Raw genomic sequence first — 27,060 nt, 5'->3', positions numbered from 1 at the left:
ATTTTTAAAGTTAACATTTATTGAGCATTTACTTTGTGCCCGGAACTGTGCTAAGTATTCCAAACACTCAGCCTCGTCCTCCTCAATCCTCATAGCCCTGCAGGGGCTGAGTTACATGTCTGTGTATGTTGGCGGTGGTGAGTTGCCAGGAAAAGGGTATCAGGGTACTTCCTTGAACTGTGTTTGCATACTTGCCATTGCTACTCTGATTGCATGTTTATTTAGAAAGCTCGATGGGGCCTGGGGCAGGGGAATACTAAGTAACCCCTTGCTGCTAATATTGCTTGTAGCAATCCAAAGTAGTGATTGCTATTATATTTTCAGTTTAGAGATGAGGCACTGAGAGGTTAAATCATTTGTACAACGTGTCACAGCTAGTAAAGAGCTCAGCCAAGATTTGAACCCAACCTGTTAAAAAGCATGGTTCAGGCTCTTGATTTGAACTTGTTACAAGACAATGTTACTTCTCATAATTAAAACAAATATTTCAAAAACTCAAATGGCCAGTCTACAAAAAATGTGATTTGAATGCAGTCTATAGATACAGAGATCAAAAAAAATTGGGGTATGTTATCACTAGTGAAGGTGGACATCAAATTAAAAGGAATATCTAATGCATTATCACTGCTACATATATTAAGCCAGATGTGACCTTTTATGTGTAAGTTTTTGCCTAAGTTAGTTTATGTGACTATCTATTTTTGCCTCCCCCTGACCTCTTTTAAACAGGAGAGATTTACAAATAGTGTTTGAGCATCATGGAGCTTCTAGGTTCTACCTTAACGGCAACTTATGCCCACCCTAGACCAACACCAGCCAACTTCCTACCAGCCGTCAGTACCATGGCTTCAAGCTACAGGGATCGCTTCCCCCACTACAATTTGACCCATAGCCTGAGCCTGCCTTGGAGACCAAGCACATACTACAAAGCAGTCTCCAACTGGCCAACCTTGGACCCGTACTGCACCAGATCTCAGAGGGTGTCCGAGAGCACCATGCTACCTTTTGTTTCCAACAGAACCACCCTCTTCACCAGGTATACGCCTGACGATTGGTACAGGTCCAACCTAACCAACTTTCAAGAGTCCAACACTTCCCGACACAATTCAGAGAGGCTAAGGGTGGACACATCTCGCTTGATTCAAGACAAATACCAGCAAACAAGAAAAACCCAGGCAGACTCCACCCAGAATTTGGGAGAACGAGTCAACGACATAGGGTTTTGGAAATCTGAAATCATTCATGAGTTGGATGCAATGATTGGAGAGACAAATGAACTAACTGACATTAAGAAAAGATTGGAGAGGGCTTTGATGGAGACAGAAGCCCCTCTTCAGGTAAATATAAGACTTTATTAACAGGATTATAACCCAGTCATTGAATTGTCAAGGTCATTTATCTATTGCAGTATATTCCACTTAACCTGTAGGTGCCAAGCCCCTATCAATATATCTGTAACAGGTTTCATTGATGATAAAACCACTGCTATTTTTCACACATTTTTCAGAACAGCCATTTAAGTAGAAAGAATTTGGGAATTCTCTGGTGGTCCAGTAGTTAGGACTCTGTGTTTTCACTGCTGAGGTCACTGGTAAAATCCATGGTTGGAGAACAAAGATCTCCTGCAGGCCCAGTGGCACAGCCAAAAAAAAAAAAAAAAAGAAAATTCTGCACACAGGCTAATTAAAGCAACATTCTTCAGTTCAGTCACTCAGTTGTGTCCAGCTCTTTGTGACCGCGTGGACTGCAGCATGCTAGGCTTCCCTGTCCATCACCAACTCCCGGAGCTTGTTCAAACACAAGTCCACTGAGTCGGTGATGCCATCCAACCATCTCATCCTCTGTCATCCTCTTCTCCCCGCTTCAATCTTTCCAGCATCAGGGTCTTTTCCAATGAGTCAGTTCTTCGCAACAGGTGGCCAAAGTATTGGAGTTTCAGCTTCAGCATCAGTCCTTCCAATGAATATTCAAGACTGATTTCCTTTAAGATTGACTGGTTTGATCTCCTTGCCATCCAAGGGACTCTCAAGAGTCTTCTCCAACACCAACCACAGTTTCAAAGCATCAATTCTTTGGTGCTCAGCTTTGTTTATAGTCCAACTCTCACATCCATACATGACTGTATCTCACATCCATCCATACATACGTGTAGTCCAGCTCTCCCACCATTCATGGTGGAGAGTTCTGACAGAACGTGGTCCACTGGAGAAGGGAATGGCAAACCACTTCAGTATTCTTGCCGTGAGAACCCCGTGAACAGTATGAAAAAGCGACATTCTTAGGACACACAGTATTTTATGGTGAAAATGCCATTTTCCCATCTCTTAAATAGGCTGCTTGGTCATTGCTGTCCCTGGTCTAACGTAAACGTTGTTTGAAAGGAAAAAGATAAGCTGTTCTTTTATTCTATGTCATGAAACTCCTTCTGTGTGCATGTGGTGGTTCCACTTTGGGGCACAGTGAAATGATCAAATGAGATGACCTTAAGGAGATGGAATGAGTTTGATTAAATAGAGAAATGGGATGAAGGTTGAGCCAGTTGTGGTCTTGGAGGCAGCCTTTCATCTGGCTACTGGCCTCTGATTAGGCTTCTGAGTGGAGATCCAGTTGCCACTAACTCTCTGAGTGTATGTTGCTCCCCTCCCCCCCTCCCCCCAACCCCCTGCCGCTTACCCTGACCCCATTCTATCCACTACCATTGACAGAAAACATTCTGTCTTTGAAGATGTGCAAATGGCAAATTATTTGAGAAGTTGTATGTGTGTGGCTAACACCATTTTACTCCATGTTTGTGTAACTCATTTTCCAAGTGATAAGCATTTCCAGTAGGTCTTATTTTATGGCATCTGCAGTAGAAGAGATTAGAGTGTTGAGGAGCTGGAAGTCTAGTGGGTTGGAGCGTTTGCTGGAGACCTGCCCCCCACACTGTAACTTCTCATTGTGCCTCCTCCCCACTGAACACAAGTGCACACAAATACACAGAACCACAGAAACGCTGAGAAAGGTCTATAGGACACTAACGAGATTGTTTTAAATGAACTTATCCTGAGTTGTTTTTTGGGGATCAGAAGTCCTTCCGTACTTTCTCTGAGCTCTGGATCATTTTGAGGATTTCTGGTCTGTTTTACATCCCTCGCCACTCCCACTTTAATGAACCCTTAAAATGGTAGCCACTTTTACTTAATTCCAGAGGAGATTAAATTTCTTCCCTTACCATTCCTTTCGGTGATGACTGATTCCCATAAGATGGGTATAATTTAAATTTCTTTTCTGCAGTTTTTTTGGTCCAGAAATCTTGTGTGTTTAAACATTTACAACTAGCACAGTAGCAGAAGACCCTAATTAAAATGAGAATTAGTCACATGACAGATACATCTCAAAAGAGGATATACTGATGGTCCACTGTATGTAAGAAAAAATATTAAAACTCAATGATAAACATGCAAGCTGAAACAAATGCAAGCTAAGGCATGAAGTAAACTTCTTAGGCTCATTCAAATTTGCAAAAATGAAAACTGATAATGTATAGGGTCAACAAAAATGCAGAAGACAGATACTCTGTATATTGTTAGTAGACTACGGATGAGTAGAAACTTGCTGGAAAGCAATTTTGTACTACACATTGAAATAAGAGTTTCCTTCAACCCATTAATTAATCTTCTAGTAAGTATACATTGTGCTATTAAAAAATTAGAGATTCACTCCAAGATTTTGTTCAATGATATTATATCCAGACTGAGCGACTTCACTTTCACTTTTCTCTTTCATCCATTGGAGAAGGAAATGGCAACCCACTCCAGTGTTCTTGCCTGGAGAATCCCAGGGACAGGGGAGCCTGGTGGGCTGCTGTCTATGGGGTCGCACAGAGTTGGGCATGACTGAAGTGACTTAGCATGGTGTACATACTATTATGTTTTATGCTTTAAAAAATTTTAACACTATACAGTCATCCCACATCATGAAATACTCTTTGAAAAACAGTATTTTAACACATAATGTTCTTTCATACATAATTTAGTTGTTGGCTACCTAAGCTATTTTCTATTGAAGTCATTAACATACTTTGTCTCAAAGACTATTTCAGGTATACTATTTAATATCAATCCTAGCATGTAAAATTATGAGGGCATTATAACTGCTGTTTTGTTAAAAACAAACACAATGGTGATAAGAGTATGAATAAAATTTTCAACTTCTCTCTCGTTTTAAATTTAATGATTAAGGATTTGTATTATTTTTATAATTAGGAAAGCAATAATTGGTACTTAATAATCACCTGGATTTTTGGCTACACAAATGTTTTGGTGTCTTTAAATAATCACTTGTTTATTCCTCTCACTTCTCAGTAGAAAATATTTAGAAATAATATCTTGAAGACTATGATTTGGGTTATAGTGAACTATAAGTAGAAGGAACTATTCTCTAGAAGGAATTAATGCCAAATAATTTTCTCACATGATCTGTGGGGATTAAGTAGGACACCATCTGCTTCATTTTGTCAACTTTCCAAATCAGTAATTTTTCAAACTCTTTACCTTTTCACTAGCAGTAGGGATTCATTTAGTTGTCACAGGGAGTTTCTTGTTTGGTTTCCAACAAAATGGCTTGAGAAGTTGGTATTGGGAGTCTTTATTGACTTGTCAGTAAAGGTTATTAGAGGTGCTAGTCACTGATTTTAGTCCGTTTGTATTAGTGTTTCCCATCATTTCTGTGTCTGTAGGTAGCCCGAGAATGTCTGTTTCATCGAGAGAAGAGAATGGGAATTGATCTAGTTCACGATGAAGTGGAAAAAGAGCTGCTGACGGTAAATATGGGGCAAATCCTTCAATAACCAGAAACTTAGCTGCAAATGTGCATTTACCATTTAATGTATAGAAACAGAAATGATGTTATATAAAGACACATAAGTAGGGAGTTGTAGTATCAGATATTTATAGCATTTAGAAAAAAATACATTTAATTATTTTTTATTGAAATGTAGTTGATTTACAATGGGCTTCCCTGATAACTCAGTTGGTGAAGAATCCACCTGCAATGCACAGGACCCTGGTTAGACTCCTGGGTTGAGAAGATCCCCTGGAGAAGGGATAGGCTACCCATTCCAGTATTCTTATGCTTCCCTTGTGGCTCAGCTGGTAAAGAATCTGCCTGCAATGCAGGAGACCTGGGTTCAGTCTCTGGGTTGGGAAGATGCCCTGGAGGAGGGGAAGGCTACCCACTCCAGTATTTCTGGCCTGGAGAATTCCATGGACTATATAGTCCATGGGGTTGCAAAGAGTCGGATACGACTAAGCAACTTTCACTTTGTTAGCTTCTGGTATACAGCAGAGTGATTCATATTTGAGTGTGTGTGTGTGTGTGTGTGTGTGTGTATAAAATATACACATGTATATATTCATTTTCATATTCTTTTCTATTGTGTTTTTTTTATAAGATATTGAATATAGTTCCCTGTGCTATATAGTAGGAGTGTGTTATTTTTTTATAAAGATATATTTTGGGGAGGTTATAAAAGTAATAGATATTTCCTGAGGGAATTTGAAAAATGCAATACATATAAACATAGATAAAGAAGATAAAAAAGAAAAGATAATCACTCAAAGTTCAGTTAGGAATGACTATTCATTTTAGAGTGTTTTGGTTTTTTTCTTAATCACGCATAGATAGATGACATCCAATCTGAAGACAAACATATCTTCAAGATTAGAATTATACTATATCTATGAATTTGAACAGTGCTTTTTTTGGTGGGATACACGCTCAATGGTGTTTATTCTTAAATGTAGATTTGGAAAGGCAGTGCTACTTTTTAAGACAATGTTTTAGAGCATTTTTAGGTTCACAGCCAAATAGAAGGAAAGGTACAGAGATTTCCAAGTGGCCCTTGCCCTCATACAGGCACGGTATTAATAACTGTATGTATTTCTGATTATTTCCTTAGAATACATTTTTGAAAATCTAATTGATTTATCAAAGGGTACATGCATTTGTAGAGCTTTTGACATGCAGCGAAATTGCCATCCAGAAGCTTATAGTTATATCTGATGTATGGTGCTGGTCCTCCCGTTAGGCTCTCTTCCACCTTCCACCAACTAAAGATGATTTTGTTCTCCATTCTCTGACCTTACCTCCTAGGCTCTCTCTTACAAGGTCTGTGCCATTCCTGAAAGGTTTCAGCTCTTATGTACCTGGTACTCTTCCCCGTTTCTGTTTTTCATCTTGTATACTCTATTAAGCATTCATTCTGCATTCCCAAGTGCCAAACACATGTCCGTGGATAACTCATTTTTTCGTTCCCATTCATAAAGCCTGAAAATGAACTGTTCTTGGACCCTGATGCCTTCTGCCTTCCCTTCCTATTGAGGGGCCTGTTACTGGTTCTGTGACTGTGTCCCAGGAGGATTCTGCTCTGAGACAGTTTTGAACAGAACCTTGATGCCCGCATGGAAAGAATGTCTGGCTGGGTTCTCACCGCCAGTAGCAAGACATGCCTTCCCTATCTAGGATTTCCGCCTCTAAATAGGTTGGGGGCCTACAGCCTCCTCACAACTAACCAGGTGATGGGTCAACTTCAAGTGATGGAGGAGCAAATACTGAGAATGCAGATCTCTAAGGAAACAGCTTCTGCACCCCAAACTCAAGGATACGTGAGAATTTGAGAGTATCATCATTACAAAACACTGTATATAGAAACCGTGGTGGTCCAGTGGTTAGGACTCCATACTTCCACTGCAGGGGGCATGGGTTTGATTCCTGATTGGGGAACTAAGATTCCATAAAACAGAACCCCCAACAACAAAAATAAAACCCAAAACAAAACCAACCCCACAAAGAAATGGAATGTCCTCTCCTATAGGTGACATTTGCCATCATCCAGAGTCCAGATACAATTGGACTTACAGTTTGATTTTTAAAGTTTGATTTTAGTAACCTCTGTTTAGTAACCTCTTCTGTCTGTGTTAGATGACCTACTTTCCCCAAACTTAAAAAGGCTCAGTTAACGTGGATACACAGAGTGACATTCCGCTAGAAGCAGGGTCTGGGTTTAACAGTGAGGTCCCAGAAATGACTGTATGTCCACAGTTCAGGGTGTAGCCGAGTCAGCATACGGCCACATGTGGGGTCAGCATTCAGGGTTCTTGTGACCTGGCCGATGTCCCTCAGCTGAGAATAGGGCGGAGCCCACATTGTGCGTGAGGATCAAGTTCTAAATCATGCTCTATGACCCATGTCATGTTGTAAGGTCCACGCCTTATTGAGAACTTTTCACCTGCAAGGCATGTAATTATCTACCCTGCAGCCTAGAGAGGTAAGTGTTATCTCCCTTAGTTTATAACTTGCCTTTGGTCCCAGCATCTGCAAACCAGCCTTGGAGCTGGGCTAACTGATGCCAAAGTGTCTTTCACCACTATCCCACCCAAGACCCAGGAGTGTGAGGCTTGAGGTGAGGGGAAGCCAAAGGCTGTGAAGTCTCTGTTCTATCCCCCAACCCCTCTCCCCATCCCAAGACTATATAGCTCCCAAGAGGAGAACCGTAACGAGATGCCTCGCAAAGGTTTCACTTGCTCAAAGTAGGATTTGTTTGAGATTCTTCAAATGCCTGGATGCATCTTCTTGTTCTCTTTCCATCTTAAGCCACAACATATTCACTCTGATCACTGAGACTCTGAGAAATGCAGAGCAGTCACTGTGACCCTTTTATTCATGGGGTTTATTGTTCCTCCCCAAGTTCAGGATCCAGAGGGAGTGGGCCCACTTGCCAGGCTCCTAGTACGCTGTTCTTGGGTTTCCTGCCATGATCTCTGTTTGCTTCCCTGGGTGTCGGGCGGTAGCTATTGATCTGGTAGCTATTACATTTGGGCTCTTCTCATACTTCTGCCCTCTGTCTGTGTCCACCATCTTCTGTAAACGTTCTTTTCATGGGCAGTTGAGGGGATAAGGCATTTGACCTGCATTTGCTTCCATTGGGAGCATTTCCTGGAGGCCCATGTATGAGTATGGATTAGTAGGTGTTAGCATTGGGGAACAGGTTCCAAAAGTCTTTGGTTTCAGGCATTCCCTATCCCCACGAAGCCTTCTACCTTCAACCATGACGTTCATCATATGACATTATTTAAATTCAGATGTGAAAAATACTGCTGAAGGATCTCATAGCAAGTGTCTCATTAAATGTAGTTTTTTTCCACTTGAAGTTCCAGGAATTCCCTCTGTGTGCATTGTGTACACATAGCATAAAAGCTCACTGAGATTTGGGGTTTTAAGTGGTGTTTTCTAAGCAGTATTCCATGGATCTTTGTCAACACCTCTGTGAACTAGCTATACACACACACACCAAGCCAGAGAGAAAGACGAAGCCTGAATAGTACTAAAAATCAAAGACACGCACAACCTACGATGAGAACACGTGAGAAAGCCTTGCTGCCTGTAAGAGTGGGGGAACTTGGTCACATGTTGTGGGAATTTAGCTTTTCATTTACTCCAATCATTCAGAGTATCAGAGGATCAGGCAGGAGGCTTATCACTGAAATAAGCTCTAGGCATAATATTTTTATGTTCACCAATTAAGCAATGAAAGAATAAGAGGATTATATGGTTGAGTAATAATTAACATTGAAGAGAAGAGGACTTTAAAATCAAATTAATGAAAGCAGAAACCCAAAGGGGGAACTTTTAAGAGTTTAACACCATAGAAATCATAAATGTCTGTATCAAAAACACCACACGCAAAATACAAAGGCAAGAACCAAACTGGTAAAAAAATATTTTATGACACATATGTTATACTTATGACACATAATGGGAAAAGATTGAATTCTAAATATAAGAATATTTATAAATAAGAAAAACATAACAGAAAAGGTGTACAAGCACATGAACAGGTGGTTCACAAAAGAAGAAAGTCAAATCACGAACAAATACGTAGTTATAATATTAAAATGCAAATCTGGACAAGTGTGCTTTTATGTGGGGGCTTGCATGTCGGCAAAGATTGAGAGCAATCATAGTTTACCCTGGGTGTGCGAGGTGAGGAAATTCACCTTCATTCATTGTTAGATTAATAACTGGGGATAACTTTTTCGAAGGGCAGCTTGGCTGCACTTGTCAAAACCTTGAAAAAAGGCATCCCCATTAGTGGTGTCTAAATATTTTTGAGGTTGTTTATCACAGTATTGTTTTATGTCACAGGAGAGTGTTCAGGAGTTCATTGTTCAATAGGATGGTGTGATCATTTTTCACTTGAAAAAGTGGCAACAGTGCTTATGTGCACTTCTTAAATGTCTTCTTGAAAAAAAAAATGTCTTCTTGGTGCTATTTAGGGTTCTGATATGTGAATATGAAATTCAAAGGGAAGTAAATATTGAAACAATCTCTGCTACAACATATGTCAACAGTGTATACATTCTAGCAGCATCAAAGTACCATGTGTGTGGCCAAGCAGATGGTGTGGATAGTGCAGCTTTTTATACCAGTATAGGAGCTGGGCTGAGGGCAAGAGGCTGGATGAGGGGAGGGCTGGCCTCCCAGGGTGGAGGTTGGGCTCTGTCTGGAACATAAAACTGGGTTATTTGAAAGTCACATGCACTTTCAGAGAGAACTGCCTTTTAGGCTATCCTTTTCCCTCCCAGATTTGCTTTTCTTGGAAGAGTACTTAGTACAGAAGAAGCCATGCATTCAGTTCAACCTGTGCATCACCAGAATTTGATTAATTGATCCATTGATTTAATTAAAGACCAGCAATAAAAGATAAAACTCCTAAAATTTTACCCATGTCCCAACTTGTTCCATAATATAATTTCCCTATAACCCTGTAAAGGATGAATTTCAGTCTACTATTGAGACAGAAATGTCATAGGGGCATATAGGTAAATAAGGGGGTATCAAATTATTTTCTTATTTTATGTCACAATTCTCCCAGTAACAGGGTTTTCCTCATTGCTGTTTTGTTACATTGTTGACTTTGAACATTATGTTCAATAATCAAAACATTAATGTTCCTTTTCTTTCAATTGAGTAGGAAGTTGATATTATTCTGTGTTGTCAAGAAAGGATGAAGCTGTATTTGGACAAGGCCATTGCCCAACTGGCGTAAGAACTTTAACTTCTCTATACAACTAAAAATCTATCATGAAGCTATATTTCCATGCCTCCCAATCAGGTTTCTCTTAACTTCTTATGTAAGGATTTCTTATACATGGACACACATCCATATGCACATATATGTTTTTATTTAGAGGTTAAGATGAATACTTGGGATATTTACTTTACATTTTTATTTTAAGAAATATTTTTTTGCAGTGGTTTAGAAAGGATTTTTGTCCTAAATTGAGGTATGACCAAGGTTTCTTTTAACTCAAAAGACTTTATTTTTTGATAAGAGATTGACTTGTACATGTTCAGATCAACAGCTGGAAAAGTGATGAATTGTGACACTTTTATATTTACCCCTGGAGAAGGCACTGGATACCCACTCGAGTATTCTTGCCTGGAGAATTCCATGGATGGAGGAGCCTGGCAGGCTATAGTCCATGGGGTCACACAGAGTCAGACACGACTGAGAACTATGTTCACTTTCACTTTTATATTTACTCTGCTCCTCCTAAAAACTCAGCCTTCTGTGGTCTCCTGGCAACCCTGGTAGATGGTCCTTGGTGCTGTGATGACATCTCTGCATTCACTACATCCGTGGCATTGCAATCATTCACCCATCCTCCTTTCTCACCAAATACAAATTATTCTTCTCTTGGCAATAGTAGGTAGTTCAGTTCAGTTCAGTCGCTCAGTCGGGTCCAACTCTTTGCAACTGCATGGACTGTAGCCCACCAGGCTCCTCTGTCTGACTCTATAGTAGATACTAGGGTACTTAATATTTATAGTGGAGGTTGAGGGCAAAGAATAGTCAAAGGAGGGTTCAAAGCCATGATAACAACTGTCAGCATAGAAAAAGTACTGGCTGAAAGGACTAGAAAGATCAACATGCATTTGGTGATGGCCAGGGAAAGAAGTAGTGTGGAGTATGTCACACAAAGGGAACGATCCTTCTGCCTGTACTGATGTTGTCAGCAGTGATGTGTGATGTAGCCAAGGGAACAGGTGCTCTGAAAGTGGTGGTTTTTCTCAGTCTGCTGACCTTCAGGATGGATGCTGTGAAGGTCAGTCAGGTTCAGATGGCTAAGGTGTCTCTCAAGCTGTGATTGAAAGGGCTTTTTAAATTCAGAAATAGCTAAGGACTGGTTGTGGATGGCTGACTGCCCAGGGCTTGGTTAAGTAAGTGGACAGTTCACTTAAGCTATAAATGCAAGACACAGCAGCTGTGATATTAATTTCTGGTTCCTGCTCCTTGGAAATTGCAGAATCAGTTCAGTGTGTTTCCAATGATTGTTCTGTTTTCTTCTGGCCCAGTTCCTAATCTTCATCGTTTTCCATAGTCTAAAATTTGCCACCCATCTTCCATATCCTCGGCTCTTTAATACACAGTGGCCAAGATGCCCACCTAATTTCCTGGGATGGTTTCTCCATCTAGGAGATGGGGGCTGGAATCCCTAACATGGTTACTGGACTTGGTCTAGTAGAGGCAATGGGAGAGGGGTTTCAGCTCTACTTGTCTTGGGAGGAATAATGAAGGAAGAAACAAGGAGACCAGTGAGGGTCTCAGCTGAGAAAGGAGTCTCATTAGAAACCAACATGGCAGCATAGATCTCTCCTGTCTTGGGTGCTAGGGTGGTGGATGGAGAGAAGACCTTCCTAAGGAGGTTCTGAAGTCAGGTCAAAGGAGGTCAAGAGCATCAGCCCGAGAGAGGAAGCCTGTGGAGCATCTTGGTCCCAGACGACAGATGAGGAAGGTCTTTGAGTCCCAGAGATTCATCCCAGTAGCCTGAGGCGAGAGACTGGACTCAGGAAGCAGCAGGAAGGCAGCTCCCTCTTCTCTCATCCTGTGTACATGGATGCACTGACTTAGAACTCACAAAATGCAGACGACCTGCATGCTGCTACCCTCATTTCTACTTTACAGACCACAAAATTAAGAGCTCTGACAGGTCCGGTGAAGTACCCAAAGCCACAGGCCAGGTTAGAAATCAGCTGGTTCAGTCCCACGCAGGTTTTCCTGGGTGGCTTTTCTGTGCTGAGACCAGAATTCAGAAATGACTAGGATTATGCAGTTTTTTGCTTCTTTCAGGTGCTGTCTGTATGTGATTTATGTGATTGCCTCCTCAATTTTTACTCTAGCCCAGAACTTTCTCCCCAGTTCCAACAACCCACTTTGTATCTCCACTTGGATGTTGAATAGACACTCAGACATTAAGCAAGACCTTCTGTGTTTTTCTCCCCCACCCACTCTCAATTTCGCCCACCTCCACTGATGGCTTCCTACTATTCCAGTAACTCAACATCAGGTTTTATTTTTTTTTTTCACCGATGTCTGATCTCCTAGGAGATTCCCCTGGTTTTATCTTTAAAGCATCTCCAGAATCTCAGCGTTTCTCACCTCCTTTAGCCCCGCCCTGTTGGTCTAAGCTGCCACTGTGTCTCACCTGGGTAACTGCACGTGTCTGCTAATGGGACCTCTCTGTCCTCTAAAGTCTGTTGTCAACCCCACATCAGAATGATCCTGTAAGAATGCAAGTCAGTGGTCTCTCATTCCATCTAAGAGAAAAACCTGACTCCCTCCAATGGCCAGTAAGGCTTTGTCTGGTCTGGTTCTCCCTCTGCAAGTCTTGGGTCAAGCACCACCTCCTCTAGGAGTCCTACCCTGACTATCCTGTTTAAAATCATCACTCACATTCCTGGCCCCCTTTGCCTGCTTTGTTTTCTGAATTGTTCTGCTAACAAGCCGCAGGATTTGCCTATTCCTTATGCGGACTGCCTGTTGCCTTGAAGTAGGGTGTATGCTCCTCTAGGGAGGAGCCCTTTGTCCATTTTGCTTCCTGGGTGCTGAGTAGGCACTCTGTGATTATAGCATCTCAGAGCTCCCCAAGGGCTCCTCCTTCCCAGGAGGATGGCCGCTGGGGCACGAGCACGGGTACTGCAATTCCTGGTCTCTTTCTGCACACTGGCCCCTGCCAGGGAGGTTCATTTTGACTCTTGGTTTCTATCTCCTGGCAGACCTCTCAGACCTGGGGTGACGGCAAACTGAGGTCATTTACAGATGGAAGGAGGCTGACTCTGAATTCCTAATAACTTCACAGGGGATTGCTTTCTGGGAATAGAAGGGAAAGGGGTGAGGATGTAGAAGAGGAAAAGGAAGAAGGCAAGGGAAGCACAGATGTGGACAGATTGCTCCAACCCAGTGTCCTGTCTGGGGCGGTTTGTGTGTTAGGAAGTTGGGGGCCAGCCTGAGGGGCTGCAGATACCCAGTTCTGTGTGTCCACACATCTTCTGCCCATAGCAGGGAAAGTCTGGACAGCGTTCTCATCACTCATATGTATGGACATCTCCAGGGGAAGCTCCTTTTTCTTTTAATTGGAGGATAATTTCTTTACAGTGTTGTGTTGGTTTCTGCCATACAGTAATGTGAATCAGCCATAGGTATGCATACATCCCCTCTCTCTTGAACCTCCCTCCCACCTCCCAGCCATTCCCACCTCTCTAGGTTGTCACAGAGCTCCCTGTCCTATGCAGCAGCTTCCCTCTAGCTAGCTATTTGACATATGGTAATGAACGTTTTGATGCTGCTCTTTCAATTGTCCCACCCTCTCTCCTCCTCTTGCTTTGTCCACAGGTCTGTTCTGTACATCTGTATCTCCATTCCTGCCCTGCAAATAGGTTCATTGGCACCATTTTTTCTAGATTCCATATATATGCCTTAATATACAATATTTGTTTTTCTCTCTCTGACTTACTTCACTCTGTATAACAGACTTTGGGTTCATCCACCTCAGTTTAACTGACTCAAATTCATTCCTTTTCATGGAGTCATAGTCCACCACATGCATGTACCACAACTCTATCCATTGGATAGATGGACGTCTGGGTTGCAGGGGAAGCTCCTTTTAATGGAGACGTTGGACATTGTGTGAAGCAGCAGATGTTCATGGGAGGTCATGGGAGGGAGTGGGTGTGGGGATGGGGGTAGGGAGCGGGTAGGGGTGGTTCCCCACCCAGAAGGGCAGTCACACTTCCTTGTGTGACCTTGTTTCCTAAGCCTGAGGCTCTGTCTCATTCTGCCTTTTAGAGCCAACAGAGCTGCCCAGCACGAGCTGGAGAAGGACCTGAGTGACAAGCAGTCGGCTTACAGGATCGACGATAAATGCCACCATCTGCGAAACACGTCGGACGGCGTCAGCTACTTCCGTGGAGTGGAGAGGGTGGATGCCACGTAAGTAGGTGCAGGCTGCCTGTGGCTTCCGCGCCACCGAATTCATTCTCTCTGCCTTCTGAAGGATGCAGCGTACAGGTAAGTTGGAAGTCATGGGAAGACGCAGAAAGGTAGGACTCACCTGCTATGGACAGGTCTTCAGTAAGCTTACGTGTGCTGTGGTCACTTGTATCCTGTGATCTTTTGCAAAAGAATTATTTGTTGTTTATAATCCTAACTATGAAAACAGCACCTGCTTGAGGCAGAAAACCTAGACAACACAATTAAGCATAAAGAAAATAGAACGTTACCAGTATATTAGATGCCCTGAATGGGGGGTGGGGTGATAGGAATACAAGCTGAAAAACAGCTGAACGTTGAATAATTTATTTCCACTCTTTGTTAGACTTGCCCTGTCCATGGTTTCTTTGCCAGGCCCCTGGATGTGATCTGGGATGGGTGGTCTTTTCTCTATGAGAGGACCTGTCTCTCTGCCTCTTGATAACCCTGTGTTACCTTTCTTTGTGTGTGTGCTCAATCACTCAGTTCTATCTGACTCTTGTGACCCCATGGACTGTAGCCTGCCAGGCACCTCTGTCCATGGAATTCTCCAGGCAAGAATACTGGAGTGGGTTGCCATGCCCTCCTTCAGGGGATCTTCCTGATCCATGGATTGAACCTGGGTCTCCTGCATTGCAGGCAGATTCTTTTCTGTCTGAGCCACCAGGAAGAGATTTTAAAAATTCTCATCCTAAGTAAAAGAATTGTAACTGTGTGATGCTGGATGTTAGTTAGACTTACTGTGGTGGGCATTTTGCAATATACCCATAAATCAAATCATTATGTTGCACATTGGAAACTGAGGTAATGTTACATTGTCAATTAGAAGTGGAATTTCTGGGTTATGACATTTGAGAGACTCAGTTCACATTGCTCTCCACCAGGCCTGTAGCAATTCAACATTCCTACCTGCAGGATAGGGCTTCCCTGGTGGCTTAGACGGTAAAGAATGCCTGCCAGTGCAGGAGATGCAGGATCAACCCCTGAGTCAGGCAGATCCCCTGGAGGAGAAATGGCAAACCCACTCAAGTATTCTTGCCTGGGAAATAGGACAGAGGAGCCTGGCGGGCTACAGTCCATGGCGTTGCAAAGAGTCTGACACAACTGAGCGGCTTGAGCATATACCTGCAGGATATGAGCGAATCTGTTTCTAAACATGCTCACTGGAAAATAATCGTTCTCTTAGCTCTTTGCTGTTCTGACAAAGGGTTATTAGTAAGCTGTTTTCAGTAGTACTTCTTTGATTAGTCCTTAGGTTGAAAAGTTTTTCGTAACACTTATGGGGCTGGTGAGACACTTTTCTAATGAGTGGACATACTCACACCCTTCAGCAATCCTTTCTCCCCCTACATTGGTAGTGAACTTAGTATATACGGTGGCTTTCCAGAGTAAGCAGTGAAACAAGGAGCAGTTAAGACAGGTTTAAAAGGCGCTTTGCTCTGATGTTTACACTTCATGCAATAAAACCAGAATCAAGCGATTTGGTTTTGGTTTTTATTTTTTTTCCTTCGCCGGATGGACGGTTGCCTGCAGACCGTCTAGGCTGATTCATCATTGTTTCCGTTGTCTGGATCTGTTTCCTTTCTCTTCAGGGTCTCAGTGCCCGAGTCCTGGGCCAAATTTACCGACGACAACATTCTTCGCTCCCAGAGTGAGCGAGCCGCCTCTGTGAAACTGAGAGACGACATCCAAAACGTCCTGGTGGTGACGGCCAATGAGATGTGGAATCAGTTCAACAAGGCGAACTTGGCTTTCACCAACCGCATTGCTGAAACCGCGGATGCAAAAAATAAGATTCAGACTCACCTGGCAAAGGTAAGCCCGGCACTGGGGATTGGGCCCCACGGCTGACCTGGTGAAGATAGGGCAGGGGCCCTGGGACCACAGATCTCCACCATACGGCACACAACTTCTGGCCATACAGACTAAAGAAAATGAGAACCAGTAGGAAGCACACCATTTATGTTAGCCAGGTAGCCAGGTGTCAGCATGAAATTGGAATCCGCTGGTTTGGGGAACACAAAGAATGCACTATATTGTGAAAGGCTCCTATTATTTAACAGTTACAAAAATATTATTATTAAAGTTTAATGAATTACTGTATGTAACTAGAAAGTGAATTAATTATTAGAACATATGGTAGGGATGTTTTCTGTTAAATTATTGCAGCCCCCTTTTTTTTTCTGGAATATAAAGCCAAACACAGGAAACTATTAGGTGGTTCAAGATGTTTCTGATATTGAACTTTTTAAAGTGCTTTTGTTTTATAAGGACAATAAAATGAAGGATTTAGGCAGAATTCGTGGGTTTCAAGATAAAAAAGGAGCTCTGGTATTACTTAGTATCGGGCTTGGAGCTCTTATTATTTCTGTGGATTATGCTGCATAGAGTTTTCTGTTTCTCTTTTTAAGAACCTTACACTGTCACGTGTGTTTTTCTAAGGAGGTACTATTTGATTGAGGGCACCATTCTTCCCAGGCTGTAAGAATTCACCTTCCCTTCTCATGGTGAATTCTTTGGGCCACAAACATTTGGGCCAGACAGTTTCTACTTTGGTGAAGGGCAGAGAGATGGGTGAAAGGTTTTTGTTCCAGGAAGCTTATATTTGTAGAGAGGTGTGTGTCACTTGAAAAGCTCACACACGATTAAAAACAATAGAAAATTACAAGTTGTGGTTGCCAAATAGCCAATAAAGAAATTGTTTTTGGGGTTTGGAGGAAGAAGCGAACATTTGGGTGGGGCGGCATCATGAACAAAGCCTCGAGAGGGGGAAGATCAGGGGTTGAGTCAGGTCTGTAAAGAGCCTGGTCTGGCTGGCATGGACAGTGTGTGTCCTGAAAGAGAAGCTTGGAATACTAGGTGGAGCCAGACCATGGATCTCATTGATGGGAAGGGTTACGATTCCCTGGGCATCTAAAGGGGAATGAGAGGTCATCTAAAGGCAGGGTCCCCTGGCCAGTGAGAGACCATCCAAAGATGTTTTAGAAAGTGACATGATGGAGTCCCTTTGTTCAACAAATTTTTATTTACCGCTGTATTAAGTTTGCTCAGACTCCCATAACAGAGCACTCAGACAGGGCGGCTTAAACAACAGACATTTATTTTCTCAGTCTGGGAGGCTGAAGTCTGAGGTCAAGTCATCAGTAGGGTTGGTTTCTTCTAAGTCCTCTTTCCTAGACTTGTAGATGGGCACCCTCTCCAGGATCATCACGTGGTCTCCCCTGCATGCGTGTCTGTCTCAGGCTCTTCTTTTTATAAGGACACCAGTCGGACTAGATTAGGACCAACCCTAATGACCTCATTTTCACTTCGTTACCTGTTCAAGGGCTTCCCAGGGTGGGAGGGATTCAGGTTTATGTAACTGGGGCAACCTTTTCTAAGGCAAAATGAATATAAATTCGGGCTTACCAGACCGCCAGTGCTTCTCCCTTCCATGGAGACACCCCAAAGCTTGACCTTGACTTGCTTCAAGGCAAATCCTCCACTGGCAGGAAAACCTCTTTAAGATTAGTGAGAAGAGACAGCAGGAAGATAAAGACTTAAGGGCACACAAACTTGGGAGGGAAGTGGGTGCCCTCAAAGTTCCTGGCCCCGCTTTTCTCTGGGTCATGTACAGATGTGCACTAGTCAGTGTCTAACACCCGGTGATCTGGGGAAAGGAGGACAGCGAGCTCGGGTTTGCAGCATTTGCCCATTTCTGTGGTGTCAGTGTTCACACACCACGTTGGAGGATGCTCTCCGGAGGGTGCGAGCAGGTGCTGTACCTCCCACCACAGGTCTCAGATGGCACTGAAAGGAGGAGGCCCCCAGAGAACCCCTGTTCCCAGCAGAGGACGAGTCTGGGTCCCAGATGCACAGGGTGGGAAGCAGGTTGTTGGTGGCTCGGCACCAAAGCCTCGGGCATTTGCTTCTCCTGGTACAGACCCTGCAGGAGATTTTCCAGACAGAGATGAGTATCGAATCCATCAAGAAGGCCATCATGGAGAAGTCTGCCTTCCTGAAGGTGGCTCAGACCCGTCTGGACGAGCGGACCAGGAGACCAAACATAGAACTGTGCAGAGACATGGCTCAGCTGCGGTGAGTGGGTGGCAAGAGGTGGGGAGGACCAGGCTGGGGTCATGGTGATGAGGGGGTGGTGCCTCCTGGGTCTGCTTGGGCTCCTCTGGGGAAGCCCCCAGCCTGCCTGCAGCTCTGAGCTCCTTTCAAAGGCGTGTCTGCCAGCTCGGGGATGTGGGGGAACCTAGTGATGGTCATGGTGCTGCAGCCTTTTTTGTTGTCATTGTCGTTCAGTCACTAAATCATGTCCGACTTTCTGTGACCCCATGAACTGCAGCATGGCCAGCATCCCTGTCCCTCACCATCTTCTGGAGGTTTCAAGTTCATGTCCATTGAATTGGTGATGCTATCCAACCAGCTCGTCCTCTGCCACTCTCTTCTCCTTTTGCCTTCAGTGTTTCCCAACATCAGGATATTTTCCAGTGAGTTGGCTGTTTACATCAGGTGGCCAAAATGTTGGAGATTCAGCTTCAGTATCAGTCCTTCCAATGAGTATTCAAGGTTGATTTCCCTTAGGATTGACTGATTTGATCTCTTTGCAACACCACAATTCAAAAGCATCAATTCTTCAGTGTCTAGCCCTCTTTATGGTCCAACTCATATCCATACATGATTACTTGAAAGACCATAGCTTTGACAGGAGCCTTCTTTAAAGTTTCAGTAATGGTGTTAGTATTTGCAGCTTGGGATGATAAGTTCTCCAAGTGTAGAAGATGGTGATGGATGTACAAGATTGTGATGGTACTAATGCCACAAACTTAAGAGCTGGGATGGTAAATTCTGTGTTATGTATATTTTACCAAGGTTAGAGAAAAAAGGAAATGACATCAACACTACATACAAGAAAAGTGTTAACAAACATTTAGCCTCCTTCAGCAGATGGAGGAGGCACTGGGTTCCTTTACACCTCCCTGGCGTCTCTGGGGTTTCCAGATTCCTGTCTTGGAAGTAGCTCAGAGGTTGGCCACTGTGAGCTTCTCAGTCCCCCGAACTCATCAGAAAAGGGACTTTGGGCACCAGCTCCCCAGACTCCCATCTGTCAGCTCTCACTGCTGCCCTCTTTCACCTCTTTGGGCAGCTAATACCTGCTCTGGTCCTTTAGAGCATCCTTGCTGCTGCTGCTGCTAACTCGCTTCAGTCGTGTCCGACTCTGTGCGACCCCATAGACGGCAGCCCACCAGGCTCCTCTGTCCCTGGGATTCTCAAGGCAAGAACACTGGAGTGGGTTGCCATGTCCTTCTCCAGTGCATGAAAGTGAAGGGTGAAAGTGAAGTCGCTCAGTCGTGTCCGACTCTTAGCGACCCCATGGACTGCAGCCTACCAGGCTCCTCCACCCAATGGGATTTTCCAGGCAAGAGTACTGGAGTGGGTCACCATTGCCTTCTCTGTCAGAGCATCCTTGCTGCTGCTGCTGCTAAGTTGCCTCAGTCGTGTCCGACTCTGTGCAACCCCATAGATGGCAGCCCACCAGGTTCTGCCGTCCCTGGGATTCTCCAGGCAAGAATACTGGAGTGGGTTGCCATTTCCTTCTCCAATGCATGAAAATGAAAAGTGAAAGTGAATCGCTCAGTCGTGTCCAACTCTTTGTGACCCCATGGACTGCAGCCTACCAGGCTTTTCCACCCATAGGCTTTTCCATCCATAGGATTTTCCAGGCAAGACATCGCCTTCTCCGCAGAGCATCCTTAGGATTCCCTAAACCCCAACAGCTCATCTCGGCTCATTTCAGTTTGTTCTTGTTCTCAGTAGAAATTGAAAGCAGCTGGCCTTCGTCAAACATCTCCCACATGTGCCCGGACACTAGGTGTATTTTATTCTTATCATTTTAACCTGGAAGATTCCTTTTAGATGGCCTCATGTGGACTTGGCCACCCTCACCCACATTCTAGCTTCATTTCTAATTTCTCAGTACCAGCCAGTCTGCCTCTTTCTGGACTTCATCATGGCTCTGCTTAGGTCTTGAAACAATTTGCGTAGAAGCAAGTCAAATTTATAGCAACTGGAGGAGCGATGGGGCAGCACTTGAACTTGTGCAGAGGGGAGAGGCCACTGGCCTTGTCGTCTGCCCTGCTCCATGATAGAGTTCCCTTCTATCTAGGGACAAAAGGACTCTGAGCTCTTACCCAGGGAACAAGCAAGGGGCTGAGGCTCTGTGTTCCCCGGAGGGAAGGAAAGGGGGCGGGTCTTTTTTAATTTAATTTTTAATTGAAGGATAATTGCTTTATAGAATTTTGTTGTTTTCTGTCAAACATCAGTGTGAATCAGCCGTAGGTATACATATGTCCAATGGTGGTGGTGGGGGGGGTCTTTGTGAGGCTGGAAATGATGAAGATGATGAAGGTGGTGATGCTGACAATCACCATGAAAGGGTTAATCACCCAGTCAAGTGCAACTCTTTGCAACCCCCTGGACTGTAGCCCACAAGGCTCCTCTGTCCATGGAATTCTCCAGACAAGAATACTTGAGTGAGTTGCCATTTCTTTCTCCAGGGGATCTTCTTGACCCAGGGATTGAACCCGGGTCTCCTGCATTGCAGGCAGGTACTTTACTGTGTGAGCCACCAGGGAAGCCCGACAATCAGCAGGGCCATTGTCATTTATTGATCTTATTCTGTGCTGGGCGCTGTCCTGCACACTTTACCTCCTGCGTGATCTTCACCTTATACATAGGGAAACTGAGGCAGACGTGAGCTGAGTGACGTGGCCTGGCTGGCACCTGCTGGAAGGATACTTAGAATCCTTGCCTGTCTGCTCCTGAGCTCTGTTCAGCCAACCTGGCGATTTACTTCTGCTTCTCTTTCACTGGGTGGGGCCCCTGGCACCCCCAGTCCTGGGCCTGACCTCCTCTGGCTTCTGGATGCACCGTGGGATGGCTTAGCCGAGCACCGGCTATATCTGGCTCTCGGAGAAGAAGATGAACCTGAGGCTCACAGAGGAAGCATCACTGCAGAGCCCCCTCCACGGGCAGCACGCATGTTGTCTGTGTTGGATACTGAGACAGGCTCCAGACCACATGCCACTGGCTTTCATCTCCCGCGGCAGCTGCGTTTCTCTTAGTGGAGCTGTCGTCCGGCAATCCCTTGAAGGAGGCCACCCACCCAGGCCCCCTTTCTCCAAGTGGGTTCTGCAGAACCGCTACTCACACACAGCCCATCTCAGAGGATAAGTGGGTCTCTACTCCGGAGGCAGCCAGTCAGAAGTGTCTGTTTATTACAGGAACCTGGTAGTGAGTGGGGTCACACCCATTTGGCCAGTTAGATTAGATCATGAATAGTGGTTTTATGCAAATATTATTAGGAAAAGCTGAGCTGCAGTTTCATGCTCCGACAATTTCTGCAAAGTCATCGAAAGTAGAGGCAGGGAGAGAGAAATTGTCCAGGCTGCCATCAGACCAGCACAGGGTTGCTTTCTGGAAGGGTTTTGGGTCATGGTCAAATTTGACTTTGCAGTTATCAGACAGTACGGTGTTTACAGCCACTTCTAAGATGCTGAGTGCATTTTCCTCTTTTCACCCCCTTCCTGGCTGAACAGAATTTGCTTTTTTTTTTTTTTTCCTTTACTTCCTGGCGACCATGCCGTGTGTCTATTTCCTCTGCTCCTTTACCAACTTCAGGACAAAACCTGCTTTTGTTTCCATAAAGATTTCTTGTTAAAATATCGTTGCCAAAAATATGGTCCTAGAGGAACAACTGTGGAATTGAGGATGATTATTGAGGGAGGGGATTATTTTTCTCTTTCATCGAGCATTCTGAAAGCAGCCTTTGGCCGTCTGGGTGAAGAAAACATAAAAACCGTGAACTCAGGGGAGTGGGGACAGAGAAGAAATGCTGTTTTCATTTCAAGACTGTGCTTTGCATTTGAAGTTTTTCTAAATGGGTTCTTTCAAGAGCAATTCTAAACATTCTTGGCATCCTTGGTGGCAGGCCAGACCAGGCTCTGCTGTACTTCATCTTGTTTTTCTTTTTTTTTTTTCAAACGATGGTAGTTTTATTTGTATTTGAATGCAAACTGTTTTTCAGTTCTGTGATTTCCCCCAGAAGAAGTGTTTCCAGCAGAATGGCTCTCTGCCATCTGCCAAAAAAATAAGGAAACTGAGAGGGGAACGTGGCCTTGAAAGAGGAGGAAAAATGTATTTGTAATGGTGCAAGTTGAGGGAGGCGTAATACCTTGCTCTGCCTTCACACAGCAATAGGAAAACAAGGATGCTAGCTGCCTGCATTCTAAGTATCTTTTTAAGAAATTGTATTCCTTTTAAGAAATTGATATTTTAATGTGTCTTTCTTCAGAAGATCTCTCACAGATAAATTTCCCACTAGACTAACATATTTGGCTTGGAGGAGTAAAGACTCATATAATCCTGCTCCATCCCTACCTTCGGATTCAGAGTTCCTTTTGAAGCAGTGAAAACAGTTCAGTGAAGGATGTGAGACGAGAAGCAGGCCGGTGTGATTATAAACAACGGGCCCTCGTAAATCCTGCCACCAGCCTTATCCAACAGTCTCTCTGAAGACCTGTTTCTTTGCTAGTGGTATTGTAAACCCTGCGATCTTCAAAAAAGATCTTCTTCAAAACTTTTAGAATCCAACTTGACCTTAACAACAACAAATGCTTTTAGCTCTGTTCTCAGATGCTGCGTTTACTGATTTTAGACCAAATGAAACTTTGGCACAAAAGTTTAATTCCTCCCCTCCCCCACTGCAACATAAGAAAACAGGTCAGGTTCTGAGATGAAGTCATGGTGTGGGTGTGCACATGAGCTTGTCGTTGCCTCCATGAGCCTTTTGGGGGTGCTTTGCAGTGCCCCCCAACCTTGGGCTGGCTGCAGGAGGCTTCCAAATAGGTTAATGTTTTCAACCAACATTATATTCTGAGTCTCTTTCCCCATATGCATGCATGCTCAGTCACTTCAGTTTTGTCCCACTCTTTGGGACCCCATGGACTGTAGCCCGACAGTCTCCTCTGTCCATAGGTTTCTAGACAAGGGTTGCCATGCTCTCCTCCAGGGAATCTTCCCGACCCAGGGATAGAACGCAGGTCTCCTGCATTACAATCTGATTTTTTACCCACTGAGCCACCAGGGAATCCCAAGGCAAGAACAAATTCTTTTATAAAAGGTATGACTGTGTAGTGCCCCATCATCCAGCTGTGGTGTCTGTTATCATCAGACATTGATGTTATTTCTTCTTGTTCTCACATAATATTATTCAACACAAGTTAACACAACGAAGAAATCATTCCTTTATCCTTTGATGTCAAACTCTTCACTTTGTTCAAATTCATGAGTAAGAGAGAGTGCAGAGGCCAACTTCCCTGCTCTGTGCTTCTGGATGCTGAGTGGGTCGGGCAGGAAATGGGACCCAGTTCTTTATTATGGTTGTCAAGGCCCCTGATTTCCTTCCATTTTCCTGGATGACCATGCGGTGTATAAACATGAATGTGTGCCTGCAGGGAGGGCAGTTCATCAGTCCCTGGGGTTTAGTTTCTTCAACTATAAAACAAGGAAGCTTGGCTTGATGACCTCTCACATTTATTTTTCAGTTGCAGAGTTCTGTGGAGCTGTAAGATGGCCTTGGTATAATGATTTAAACATGGCCTAAATATTTTTCTGTGATCACGAGATAATTTTCTAGCTCCAGAGATGTCCCCATCCCTATTTGTTCACTGTCACTCTTCTCTTTAGATTATGGTACATTTTAGTTAATTTCATAAACTCCAGTCTCCTGATAAAATGAACCTCCAAATAAGGAAAACTTTAGCTTTCAATCGCTGGTCAAAATTTGATGAATTTGGAGTTGGTGTTTTCACTGGCTTCCCAGGTGGCTCGGTGGTAAAGAATCCGTCTGCCAATTCAGGAGACACAAGAGACGTGGGTTTGATCCCTGGGTTGGGAAGATCCCCTGGAGGAGGAAATGGCAACCCACTCCAGTATTCTTGCCTGAAAAATTCCATGGACAGAGGAGCCTGGTGGGCTCAGTTCATGGAGTCACAGAGTCAGACACAACTGAGTGACTGAGCGTGCATGCAGTCAATAAATTATCATTATTATTGTCATTTTGTAACCTGTTTCATATTCTTTCTCTTGATTGACCATGTGGTCATATCCTTTGGATATTATTGGCCAGATCAGACTGTAAAGGAGTCCTTGCTTAATTGTTCTTTGGGAAGAGAAAAGGCTTCTAAATATAAACACAATAGAAGAAATCACAAAGACAAAGAAAGACAGCTTACTTAAAATTGAAATCTTACTTTTAACAAAAATATCATAAGCTGATTAAAAGTCAAAAACGAATTAGGGAAAACATTTGCCAAATTGTTTTTGCAGAGTTGCAAATGCCCAATAGACATTGAAGAAAGGTTCACTGATAATTAAAGAAATGAAAATGAAAACAATATGGATTAAAATAATTTGAAAGGGAGATGCTAGTTTTTTGTTTTTAATATTAAAATCATGCCTTTTTTCCTTTCAGTCTTAAGGAGAATGTTTCATGTTTTTCATCAGCAGCACAAGCAGAACTGCAACTTGTTTCGTGGCTCGTGTAGCTGATTTCATGCACTGTCGTTTCCATGTTCTCTTGGGTTTTTGACATTTCGGTGTTTACTCTGGAACTCTGGGGCATTGGTGGGGGGAGGGGCATCACAGTTGGAGAAGTGCCCCATTAACTAACCCCTCCCCCATAGTTAACAGATTGGACTGAATTCTAGCCACTGAATACAATCGGGTGTCCCCCTCTTCCTAACTATGCAAACCATTTTTATGTCAATGTATGAAAATTAAGCTGTTTCAATTTCCCCAAATCTTTATTATTTAAAAGAAATTCAAATGTTTAAAAGTTGGCCTTTAAAAAAATATATAGCGTTCGATATGTGTGTGTGTATGACCAATGCGAACATGAAAACTTGATGGTGTCCCCCAGCCTTTTGGATCTGGTTATGCGACTTCACTTTCACTTTTCACTTTCATGCATTGGAGAAGGAAATGGCAACCCACTCCAGTACTCTTGCCTGGAGAATCCCAGGGACGGGGGAGCCTGATGGGCTGCCGTCTATGGGGTCGTACAGAGTCGGACACGACTGAAGCGACTTAGCAGCAGCAGCAGCAACAGCATGGACCACAGGAATGCTGCTGGTCTCATGCAACTGCACACCGATACTGTTTCCCGTGCGAAGTGAAGTAGTTCTGAGGTTGGGGTGACCAGTGGGAATGCAGTAAGCACACGCACCCCAGGTGGAGCAATGACCGGCCTGACCTCTGCTAACCTAACGGGCGCCTCTTCCCCACTCAGGCTGGTGAACGAGGTGTACGAGGTGGACGACACCATCCAGACCCTGCAGCAGCGCCTGAGGGACGCGGAGGACACGCTGCAGTCGCTGGCCCACACTAAGGCCACGCTGGAGCATGACCTGGCAGTCAAGGCCAATTCCCTGTACATCGACCAGGACAAGTGCATGAGCATGCGCAGAAGCTTCCCCAGCACCCTGCGCCTGGTGGGCTTCTGCTAGGCGCTCTCCCCGGACCAGACGTGGCGCTCCCGGCACCAGGCGGGACCAGGGCCCTGCGCCCGCACTTAAGCAAGGGATGATCTGTTCACTTATTAAAGGATCGTGTTTATAGACACATACTGGGGTCCTGTCTTGGAGAACCCTTTCTTTGCATCCAAACCTTCATCCTCTATGATTTACTAGGCTTCTGGGCTAGATAAATACAATGTAACAGACTAGGTAAGAACATTTATTTCTATTATTCCTGTTATTCTGGTTAACATGAATGGGCTGGAAAGGAGAAGTGTATTTACTCTGAGGCCCTGGGGACAGAGATCCTGTCCTGGCAGGTGGGTTTTGAGAGAAGAAGAAAGGTTTCTGGGAAGGTGATTTTCCGGGTTCTTGGAGCAAAAAGGAAGCTGGAAAAACAGAGTGCGTTTGGACAATAGTAAGGAGACAATTTGGCTGTGATTCCTAATGGAGGGTGTGTATGAAGAAATAGGATGGGTGAGAGGCCTGGAAATGTTGGGGGAGGGTTTCAATTCCATGTTGGTTGGGGGAACAGTGGACATCTCTGGGTGAGGACGTGTCCTTGTGAAAGCCATGACTGGGGAAGGAGAGTCTTGAATTAGAGAGATGCCCGTGGAAACCAAGAGGGGAGAAACACCAAACGTGCTGCAATGAATCAGCAGGACGTGTTCACCTCACCTGTGAGTGCAGAGGGTCCAAAAAGATGACCAAAAGGTGCTGATGCTGGATGAACCAGTAAATGGGACATCACTTCCATTGTAGGAGGTCCCGCCTTATCTCAGGGGTTGTGTATATTTAAAAAAAACTTTTTGTTTATTACAAATGAAAAACATTTGCTGAACAACTATTGTGGAAAATAGGGGGAACACACACACAGAACCCCTGAAAATTGCTTATTTTCACAACACCCAGAAATAATCACTGAAGCTTCTTAGCATTTTATGGTACATGTTTCCAGTCCTTTTTCTATTATAATATATGTACATATGAAATTTATTTGCATATATAGGTAATATGCAATGTTTATTTACAAATATGTATACTATGTAATGCTTATATTTAAATACATGATTAATAACATTTTGGATGCTGCTGCTGATTGGTAATCTCATTTTCTTATTCAAATGGGTTTCTGTCATTAGC

The 27,060-nt window shown here is 43.9% G+C and overlaps 1 protein-coding gene across 1 annotated transcript; it reads left to right on the top strand.

The window, feature by feature from the left end:
- Positions 1-758: 758 nt before the first annotated feature.
- On the top strand, positions 759-25,908 carry TEKT3 (tektin 3). Its single transcript, XM_068979164.1, has 7 exons — positions 759-1,337; positions 4,721-4,804; positions 10,016-10,086; positions 14,171-14,314; positions 15,946-16,168; positions 18,276-18,430; positions 25,692-25,908. Exons 1-7 carry the CDS (start codon positions 759-761, stop codon positions 25,906-25,908), a joined length of 1,473 nt encoding a protein of 490 aa, XP_068835265.1.
- The last annotated feature ends 1,152 nt before the right edge of the window (positions 25,909-27,060 follow it).

Source organism: Capricornis sumatraensis, chromosome 8, assembly GCF_032405125.1.
Source record: "Capricornis sumatraensis isolate serow.1 chromosome 8, serow.2, whole genome shotgun sequence".
In the NCBI taxonomy this organism is placed as follows: Eukaryota; Metazoa; Chordata; class Mammalia; order Artiodactyla; family Bovidae; genus Capricornis; species Capricornis sumatraensis.
Note: the sequence above shows the minus strand (reverse complement) of the source record. Positions and strands in the feature narration are given on the sequence as shown.